Source organism: Phragmites australis, chromosome 3 (genome assembly GCF_958298935.1).
Source record: "Phragmites australis chromosome 3, lpPhrAust1.1, whole genome shotgun sequence".
Lineage (NCBI taxonomy): Eukaryota > Viridiplantae > Streptophyta > Magnoliopsida > Poales > Poaceae > Phragmites > Phragmites australis.
The window spans coordinates 8,328,791-8,339,028 of NC_084923.1; the positions used below are offsets into that span (position 1 = coordinate 8,328,791).

At 49.4% G+C, this 10,238-nt stretch overlaps 2 protein-coding genes across 2 annotated transcripts; both read right to left on the bottom strand.

Moving 5' to 3' along the window:
* Positions 1 to 764: 764 nt before the first annotated feature.
* LOC133910948 (non-symbiotic hemoglobin 2) lies at positions 765 to 1,928 on the bottom strand. The gene is made up of 4 exons (XM_062353187.1): positions 1,706 to 1,928; positions 1,470 to 1,584; positions 1,229 to 1,345; positions 765 to 1,107 (listed from the first exon to the last, which is right to left on the bottom strand). The coding sequence occupies exons 1-4, from the start codon at positions 1,825 to 1,827 to the stop codon at positions 967 to 969; spliced, it is 495 nt and encodes a 164-aa protein (XP_062209171.1). The 5' UTR covers positions 1,828 to 1,928; the 3' UTR covers positions 765 to 966.
* Positions 1,929 to 3,001: 1,073 nt separating this feature from the next.
* On the bottom strand, positions 3,002 to 9,158 carry LOC133911947 (uncharacterized). The gene is made up of 12 exons (XM_062354448.1): positions 8,861 to 9,158; positions 8,636 to 8,780; positions 8,369 to 8,441; positions 8,120 to 8,203; positions 7,654 to 7,770; positions 4,931 to 5,368; positions 4,396 to 4,802; positions 4,207 to 4,306; positions 4,067 to 4,123; positions 3,896 to 3,982; positions 3,623 to 3,751; positions 3,002 to 3,510 (listed from the first exon to the last, which is right to left on the bottom strand). The coding sequence occupies exons 2-12, from the start codon at positions 8,656 to 8,658 to the stop codon at positions 3,166 to 3,168; spliced, it is 1,860 nt and encodes a 619-aa protein (XP_062210432.1). The 5' UTR covers positions 8,659 to 8,780; positions 8,861 to 9,158; the 3' UTR covers positions 3,002 to 3,165.
* Between the last annotated feature and the right edge of the window lie 1,080 nt (positions 9,159 to 10,238).

Genomic DNA, 10,238 nt, shown 5'->3' on the forward strand with positions numbered 1-10,238 from the left:
CATGGCGCGCAGAGGCCGCCGAACACGACGGCAACGGGGATGCCGCACCAGCCCAGCGGAGTGGCACCAACGAGCCGGCAATAGGCCTCAGAGAGCACGGACACGAGGACGTCGGTTCGACCCTCGAAGAACACCACGCCCATAGGGACCATGAACGTCCAGCCCCATGAGAAACCGCCGGAGGATGCCCCCACCGCGACGGCTATGCTTCAGGCCAAGGCGGACACATTTGACGCCACGGAGACGCACGGCTGCAGCCGACGCGGCAGCAGCAAGCACGACGTCGGCATGAGCTCACCAGGGTGACGCCGCCACAACACCCACCATCGGCGTTGTTGCTGTCATACTTTGGCAGGAACCGCAACAACGAGCTCAGAGCCGAAAACGCAATGCCCCCAAGCTCGGATCCAGACTAAAGCCATCCAGATTTGGGCCGCCCGAGCAGACCCTGGCCACTACCGGTCGGAACTATGGCCGCCGCGCCAAAAAGGCACCAAAAACCACCTAAAAAGGGAAGGTGAGGGGAGGGAAGAGAAGGGGGAGGGAAAAGGGAGGGAGGGGAGGCCGGCGGCGGCGGCAGCAAATGAGGCTCGGTCGGTGGCAGGGTCAAACTTTTCTGCCTGCTGACATGTCCAACATTTCACATGTGATTTGTTGGGACAAGTATATATTTGAATTGTAAGGATAGTATATTTGGAATATTGATTTTTTTTAAATAAAAGATATAATAAAAAATAATATGTAACATACACTTCTCAAATGTATAGCTTGGCAGACGGAAGTACATCTTTATTGACGATTCATCACAAAATTAAGGAACAACAGTGCGCGCTCGCACAAATTAAATACACACTTCTCCTGCGAGAAATATTGAAAACGCAGTGCAGAGTCACACAATGTCAATCGGCAAGCAGAAACGGTAGATTGGAGATGGTGCATCATGGGGGGACTTGGAAGTCGAGTAGTTCAGGCAGCGGGCTTCATCTCTAGCTTGATGGCCGCGACCAGCTGGTTGAAAGCCTCGGCCCAGGCGTTCTTCAACGCCGGGCTCCACATGTCAGCCGGTACCGCCTCCTTTATCGTCTCAAGCAGTGCGAACCTCGTCACCTGTTTGTGATCAGGACACGATTAGATTAAGCACGTTTTTATGTTGACTCCACCAATCCAGAAAGCTTCCCTTCGCCGCCTTTCCATGCCGGAAAGGTCAACGGAGTGGCTGGTGACTTGCCTCGAAGTGGCCGTCTGCGACGCCGTACTTGAAGTGCGTGGCGCCCAGCCTCTTTAGGGTGGTGTCTCTCACGGTGATCTTCCCGGCCTTCCGAAGCTGCGCCGCCGCCTCGCACGTCTGCACCATTGATCGCGGCACGCAACACATTCTTGTCAGTCGTCAGGCCCTGACGTTTAAATTTCCACACCCTATCGGGTGTTGCCGGTCAGGCGTCACATCGGTTTTGGCCTGTATAACTTACCATGACAAAGACGGACATGGCGTGGGTCTTGAGCTTCGGGTTCTTCTCGATCGGCACGTCGGAGTCGCGCAGGAACGAGAACATCTGCTTCGCCGACGGCGCGATCTCAAAGATCCTGCAGGACGGAAGAGAGCCGGTGCCAATCAGGATGCGCACAGCATATCAACGTAGTGCAACAGTCAGTGCCACGCATTGATCCCTACGAGCACCAGGGTAGGTTAATCGACGCTACGTACTTCAAGAAGAAGCGGAGGCCGAGGTTGGCGGAGTCCTTCTTCATGATGGCCCACGACTTGAGCACCAGCGCCTCCTGCTCCTCGCCGAAGCTGACCGCGCCGTTCCCCTCCGCGAGCGCCATGCCTTCCTGTTTGATTTGGCCTTTGGAGTGAGCGTTGGACACTAGTGGATCGGTACACGTATCGAGCTGTAGCCACTGAAATTGGCTGTGATTCGGACGAAACTGGAGCAGAGGCTTATATAGGTCGATCGGGCCAGGCCGGGGTTGGCCCTTGGGGTTCCTGACGAGCCGAGATGCATGTACGCAGTGGCCATGTTGTGGTGCTCCTCTGATAGTGGTATGCAATTACGCATACAGCACGGAGTCGGGGACGGCGGATGGGACTGGACTCAAGGCGAAAACCGTGTGCCGCGGCGACGAAGCGAGGCTGGGTTGGGGTGCAAGCGCAGCCGCAGCGCTCGAGCGTCAATAACGTGGGCGGCTGGGCGCGCGGAAAACAGCGGCGGGTTTAAAAATTCCAAGTCAAATGCTCGTTCTGTCCTTTCGTGTTCGCCAAAGGCCAGGCCAGATGGCCAATTGCGGGACGTTCCACAAACATGGGCAAAGTGCCCGGCCTTTTTTTGGGCCAGTTATCGGACTCCGATTGGACAGGTCTGGACGGGCCTAACTTTGTAGTACCTCTAAGTCAGTAATGTTAGTTGCAGCTCCCAGTGGAAGTCTCATTGGTCAGGTATGGACTTCTCAATGCCATGGTACTCTAAGAAGGCCCCGGTCCTGTTTGCAACGTGGAAATGTTTATGATTTCCATTTTGCACACGAATTGAATTGATTTATGTGGAACTTCTATAAAATTTTCTTTAGAAATTCATGCGTTCCAGCCTCGCGTGCCTGATTGCCCGTGCGTGTGTGCGGGGGAATTCAGGTGTGACCATTGACAACCGGGAAGAATCTCTGAACCGCAATCAAGAGGCTCCTCAACCTCTGTGCGATTGAGAGCTGCTCCTGTTGCATGAGAAGGAAGTGGAGGGAGGGGAGGAGAGCTTTTAAGGGTTTGTTTGTTTATAGCCAAAACCTACTATAGTTTATCACGTCTAAACTTAGTTAGGTTTAATCATATTAGATATTTATTTAATTCGTAGTAATAATTATGGTAAGATTCTCGTTCTGCTATTATAGTCCTAACTTAAAAAAAAGTATAACAAGATTTCCTTAAACGTGCTAAATTGTAATGAAGATTTTGATCGACTAACTTTAGATGAGTGTGACAAAAAATTATAGTAAATAATGACAAAGTTAGTATATGAACTAGGCCCTAAATCACATGGCCTCTGTCCTTTTCTCTGTACAAACACACCCCACCCCGCCGGAAAAAAGCGCCACGCAGCTCACGCACATCACAAATCTCGTTACACCTTGGGCTCCGCTCGGCGCAGCCACGGTGATCCATCTAATCACTGATCAGCACGCACCAAGCGGGCCGCTCTCTGTCTGCCTGCCGCGCGCGGGGGCCCCAAGCCCGACCAGCTCCTTGGCCAGCAGGTACCTGAACGCCAGTCTGTGGGGCTTGCACTCCACGCCCTCCTGGCGCCGGCGCACGGCCTCCCTGAGGCCCTCCGGCAGGTGGGACTCCACCATGCTCACCACCTCCTGCGCGCCCAGCCCGGCGTCCCGCGCGTACGATTCGAGTATCTTGGGGAGCATGACTTTGTGACCCCGGCTGCGGACGCCGACGTTGGCACGGATGTACTCCTCCTTGGCCGCCTCCAGCTGCTGGAACAGCCGCTTCGGGCTGTACAGCCGCACCTGGTGAAACGTGACAGTTGGAGATGATGAATGCCTTGGAGTTGGTACGTGATGTGCGTTGCCGTTGGAAGTTGGGGCATTGGGCTGGGCGTGTTCGATGTTAAGTACGTACCACTGGATCCGAGTAGCCTCCGGAGGACAGTGCGAAGTGCACGAGAGGTTCAGGGCGGTCGACGGCGAAGCCTCGAAGCTCGTCCTTGTCCCTGGACTTCCATTTCGGGTAGAGTAGTAGTTTAAGCCACTGCGGGATTCATTCAGAGGAACCAGCATGAATGAAATGATATTAGAAAGAAGCGTCTATCATTCTCTCCCGTCATTTGTACTGTCAGCTTGCAAATTCCTGCAAGGCTTGAAGGCGAGCTAAATTGCAGGAAGTAGAACAAACCTGTCCAGAAGAGTGTGCTCGGCAACACAATATCTGGTACTCTATCAACTCCATGTTTACTCTTTGACCACTAATAATGTAGGATACCTGCGGTGCAAAAGTTGTCGTCAAACAAAAAACGAGGAGCGTCATTCTATATCTACAAATATAGCAGTTTGAGGTATTTTCCACCTTGGTAAGCAATATTCTCTTGCTATTACTCTGCTGAATCCCGTACTCAATATGGGCCTGAAAATAACAAATGCTAAGATTAAATTCCATTCCATTGAAAAAGAAAGAGATATCACAGTGTTGGCGAAGATATTAGTTACATGCATCATCATGGCATTATGCACATTGATCCAGAAAGCAAGCTTTTCTTCATTTTTCATTCCACTGAGATCAACAGTTTCTAGCAGCTGTACAAGTGACCTACAGAGTGGCAGCTTTAACTAGTCAGCAAATAGTTGCTATTTGATAGCTATGAGCTGAAACAGAACAAAATTTCATGGAATACTCACGTATATTTGCGCAACATATCTTTAACATCAGCAGACCTCTGATCTCCCTTGCAAAGAGCAGATACCTCAACCACAGTATCATATTGCAGACCCAACTCCTTTGATTCACCATTGCCTAATGCGTTGTCCTGCCACGCCTCAATAAAACTCTCTTTCCTGCATCTTGGGCTCCATATATCTGCAGTATATTTGGAAGATAGTCCACTTGCCGATGAAAAGGATGAGCATGGTGAGGGGAAGAAGGCATCTTGCACGGCAGGAACGTCTCTGAGCCTTATGTATATGGCAGCAATGCATCTGATCATGTCCTCGGATATCTTGTTAGGCGTTTGAGGAACATGATCTGCAACCCTGGTCCCCAGGATATCTGCCAAACTTACTATGCTAGGATCCATGCACTTCCCTTCCTGGTCATCGAAGATAATTATGTTAGAATCAATAAATCAAAATTGCTAGGATACAACCTATGCAAGATCCTGGAGCAAACTGATTAAATACTTGGAACGAAAGAAAGGTTTCGGACATCATTCTGTACCTCAACAAAAGATAGAGGCAAAGTATGGCATTGTTTCATAGCTCTAGCAAGGTTGCTTGCCGAAGGAGAAACTCTGGCTGAGCAAATGGAACGGCGCAGGAGCGAGGAATGACTGCGTCCAATATTGGTCTTTTCGTGGTGCTGTGAGATGCTGTTTTCACTTGTAGAAGTTGTCGGTGTCGACTTGCGTGCCAGGACCATTCGACTGGACTGCACCAGTTGGTGCTTCCTTGGGGTTGAGAAATCGAGCTCTGAAGCTTCTGATAGTATGCCTGAAAAAGACCTTGCTGGTTGCTTGTTACTTTTCATGTCACAAGCAGAATTTACAGTGCAAACTTGTTGTTCAAAGGCCTTTCGGTAGAGTGTTAAGAGATGTTGCTCCAAGCATATGACCTCTAGCTCTAGTACTGCAATCTCCGTTATTAGCTCCTCAGTTGGCTGAGATATCATGAAAGAAAGAAATTTGTTGTGTTACTAACGGAAAACTGTCTTTAAAAAACGTATATATTACAATTCGGGAGTAAATCACTATTTTTTTCGAAAGAACGATAAAAGCATTGACTATTTTTTTAAAAAACAGTTTATAAGGAAAACTGGGCTTGAAAACCTCACAACCTCGAGACGACAATATGACCACAACTCCACAGGCGACACTCACACCAGAAGAACAAACCTGATAACAGACAGGACTAACCAATTCAACTCGCCTGCAATCAACCAAACAACTGTCACCCACACTACTCGGCCGGCGGAGCCCTGCTCCAACGCTGCACCTCACTATCACACAAGTCGTCAGCACGTCATTTCAGAAGAGTACGCATTGGACCAAAACTCTATCGGGAAGCGCCAAACTGAAGGAAGAGCCACCACGAAGCGATGACGTAGGGGTGAACCTACAAAAGAAGCCAGCGAAGAATGACCCCGAACAATCATAACGATGCCCACAACACATGGCGCAACCAACGAACAGTCACGCCCAACCTAACTCAACTCGCGCACCAAACCAACAAACTGAGCAACAAGCTGGCGGAGCCCTGCAACCACGCTAGCAGCAGCTTGGTTGGCGAAGCCCTGCTCCCATGCCGAACCAAACCCTCAGACAGTCGGTGGGCGCAGAGTGTGCCTCAGGCATCACTTGATATTGGGAATGCCGCATGAATTGGAAACGCCGCCACGCCGGACGGAGGCGTAATCGCCAACCTACAAAAGAAGACGGAGGCCCAAACGGCTCGGTACATCCCGAACAGAAGAACCAGGAGCCACTAACGAGTGCAGGAGTGCTTCCGGACACAATGCCTTCAGGAAGGTAGCGACATCAATGTCGTCGACGCCTGACTAAAAACCGGGCCAAGGTTTTCACCCAGATATGCCCCAGGGCGGGAGAGTCGCTACAATATCGCCTCCAGGGAGGAAATGGCGCCCGCGGGCGTCATTGACATTGACACCAGCCAAAAGCCGAGTTGAGCTTTCGCTCACAACTCCCCACCCCCAAGTACCTGCACTGAAGACCCGCTGCAAACCGCCCAGGAGCGATGACCGACACCTCGCGCACGCACCGCCCACCACCGGCAACCACCGGGCTCCCCATGAGCCAGATCTAGTGGGAGAGACAGATCGGTAGGGGGATGAGCCCAATGGCTTCGGGACGTTGTGACAGTGCGAGAGCAAACCGCGGCAAGCCTCCACCACCTAGCACGACACTGGCGGCCATAGCACGACATTGGCAGCACACGAGGCGGCAGCAGATCGCGGCGCTGGCACGGCACTACAGCGGACCTCGAGGCAGCAGCACCAGTAGCACGTGACCCCGGGACCCCATTCCCCGGCGCCGTAGATCTGAGCGACACGGAGATTGACTGCTTAGATCATGGACGGGAAGGAGGGCGGCCACCTGCACCCACGTCCGCGCCATGCACGCAACCGACGTCGCCTCGTTCCACCAGCCCGCTGTCGAGGCCTCCTCCGACCGCCATCACGAACAAGGAAAGACAGCATAGGCCTCATGCCGCGGCACCCCCCCCTGGACCTGGGCGTCCTGGACTGGTAACGACCGAGATGACCCCGTCACCGAAAGGCGACCGAGAGGACGACGGCGAGGAGGCACGGTACAACACGAAGGCCATAGAGAACGAGCTGATGGCAGTGAAGCAGGGCCCGTCTTCCTCCTCGACCCCGGTAGTGCCCACCGCAGCCCCGGACGGCCCCTCGTAGAGGAAAGGCCACGCCGGGTGCAACGGCGCCGAATCTAGCGGGCGCGTAGATACAAAGCATGGCACATGCCATCAACGATGGAGAAGAAGACGAACTCGACCTCGGCGCAGGAGGAGACGAGGTCACCTCCGCTTCCCTAACCCCAAGCAGGCACCCAAGCAGGCGCGTCACCAGGCACAACTTCTCGTAGATCTGAAGGAGAGGGAAGCAGAAAGGGAGAGAAAGGAAGGGGAGGTAACCGCAACGGTCCCGGCTTCGAAGCCGCTGTTGGCCGCCGCTGCCAACGTCTGCCCGTCAACGGCGGCGGCCGGGATCTAGCTAAGATTTCAGTGGAGCTGGGCGGAGAAAGAGAATCACCCCCCGAGTCGCCAGAGGGGGGCGACGCGGGGGCCGTTCAAAACACCACTTCAATCTCACCACTACTGCTCGGAGTAAATCACTATAATGAGATGGTAAAAACAATTTTTTTTTTTGTCTCTTCTAGACTCACTAGATCGGAAAAGGATTTTCACCTTTGGAATGCAGCTCTCATTTGATGAACGAATAGCACAAGGCTTGTAACATAATGCTTTCTCAAGAGCATGGCGCATGACAAATTGATCATTTAGTCGTTCCTCAAGGATTTGGACCTGCAGAATTAGCATCATAAGTATCAAAGCTAATTAGAAATATCAAAATTAACATTGCAAGGATGAATTGTGCTAGTCACGGAATTCTATAGTATTAATGGCCAACTTAATCTTGTCGTTCTTATCATTACCAACTTTACACGGACAAATTAATCCATACATATGACATTTAGGGAAGAAAACATGGCAGAATAGGAACTCTGAAACAATTGGCCGAGAGAGGTCTGAAATAAACACTAACCGGGCTATGGTCCTAAGGAAGGAACATTTTAAGACAATTAAAAAATAACTGACATACTTTTTCTAGGGATTTATTTTAGAGAATAAAAGAACTGGTATCTGATTTTACCTCTCGCTTCAAAGAGCATGGAAGCTCAGAAGCATGGGACGGCATCTTGCTGGTGCTGTTCTGATCCTTCAGTTCTCCGACATCCTTCCATTCCATACAACAGAAATGGTAAGAGAGCAAGGAGAAATATCAGATGATGTCTAGTCCAAAATAGGTGCATTCCACAGCACATAACAAATACTTTCAAGAAAGTGAAGAAGCAAGAGGTAATCTGGCAATCTGCCATTCTCTCTACAGCCGCAAACTTACCTGCTGATGCCGAGCATGGCACCTCGGAGAAGACGAATCCACGCTATCCATTCTGAGCGCTCTAATAGAATCACTGCCGATACAAATTCCCCAAGAGCATTAGCCAAGGACCGCTTCTAAAATACTACTTACTAAAATAATATCTTGCTGGGACTAATTTCCGTGACTTGACAGCATCGATACTCCAACAGGGTTTTCTAAGCAAAGTAAAATACACTGTATTATACACAGGCTTGTTAAATTGCATAATGCAAAGTGGGTGCGCACCTCTTGGAGCGGTTGTGGTACATTGCTGCTTAGGAAGGGGGCTACACGGTTACAGCTCCTCTGCAGGTCTCCGCCACTGAGCTCAAGAAGCCCTCCTCCATTGCAAGCCTGCACAAGGGAGGCTAGCTAGGCAAACCCCTGAAATCTGTAGCCGCTTTGCAGGTTAGAGAACTGAAGAGAGCAGATTGTACAGGTAGAGACTATAAAGGGAGAGGCACCATCTACCTTACAGATGAATCATCCACAACAAGTGGAGCCTGGAGTTGTTGATGAGGAGTCGATCACCTACTAAAGCTTTGACCTGCTGATACCTTTGCCTTCTTTTCTTGTCCAAAAGCTGCTTCTACTTCTCAGGTCCCTTCTCTGAGAGGAGAGGAATGAGCAGTAGTGTGAGGAGGGTGATGAACTTGAGGAGCTCCACTCCACTGCTTGTACAGTGGCACTATTAGTAGTACTGTTCCTGAGGCTATATCAGAAATTCAGGACAGCACTCCAGATCGGTCCTGTGTGTCCGGCTATTCCGATACTTTATTTATTGTGGTAAGTTTATATTTATGTCTGTCATAAGACTTACCAATTCCTTTTCTTTTGTGTGCAAGGTAGAGGCCAGAGCTCAGAAAGGGCCTTACTGTGTTCTATCCAGATCTGTCCGATTTACTTTGTTTTACGCACACAGGCAAATTTTTACTTGGCCCAAGGCTGCTGACCTTTTCTGCTCTGTCACATCGTATCAGAATTCAGAAATCGATTACATAACAGAATCTTCTACCACATTAAGCATATCCAGTTTGGCTCAGAAAAAAGGTTTTCACGGTGAGGTTAGAGCATGAGTTTTTGTTCATTTCCTGATTAGTATACATACCTATTTTGATCTTTCAAGAAAAAGATATTTGCTATTTCTGTCGATAGAAACGGCGGTATGGTTCATTGTAGGATGCAAGGTTTCCCCAGCAATGATGAGATGAGCAGCTCACATGCAGATAAAAAGTTGGGCGAATTCCCTCTGCCATAAAAAAAAATAGTTCTTTCCCTCGTTGCCACTCCGTTAGTCCTCTAGCAGAATTCATGTCGAAAATCATTGTTCATGGATATTTTTCTACTTATATGTATTTTTATTATTAATTATAAATAGAACATTACAAATAAACTTATTTTTATCATATAACCTAGGGTTTAAAATAATTTAAAAATTAGTTAATTATATAATAATTTATTTGAGGCCGTAACAATGGTTAGAAGTTATAAAAATGGTAATTTTTAAAGAATTTTAATTTAAATTTGATATAGGTTTTTTAGTAAATTCAATTAAAATGGATTACACATGGATTATATAATATGTAAATAGAATTTTTTTACAAATAGAATACCACTGATTTTTAAGGAATAAGAGTCTGATGTGCAACTGTTGGAGGATTAACTCCTGTCGCAGGGATCCCGAGAGACCCCTTTTTAGAGATTCGGCCGGGGGATGATCCTGAATAAGTTCGTCGGAGAAATAAATGAAAGTGAACGTAAATGCGACGGCCGGTGGTGGGGGACGACCTAGTGCGGAAAGAAGTAAATGCACCGGAATTTTAGACAGGTTCGGGCCGCACGGGGGCGT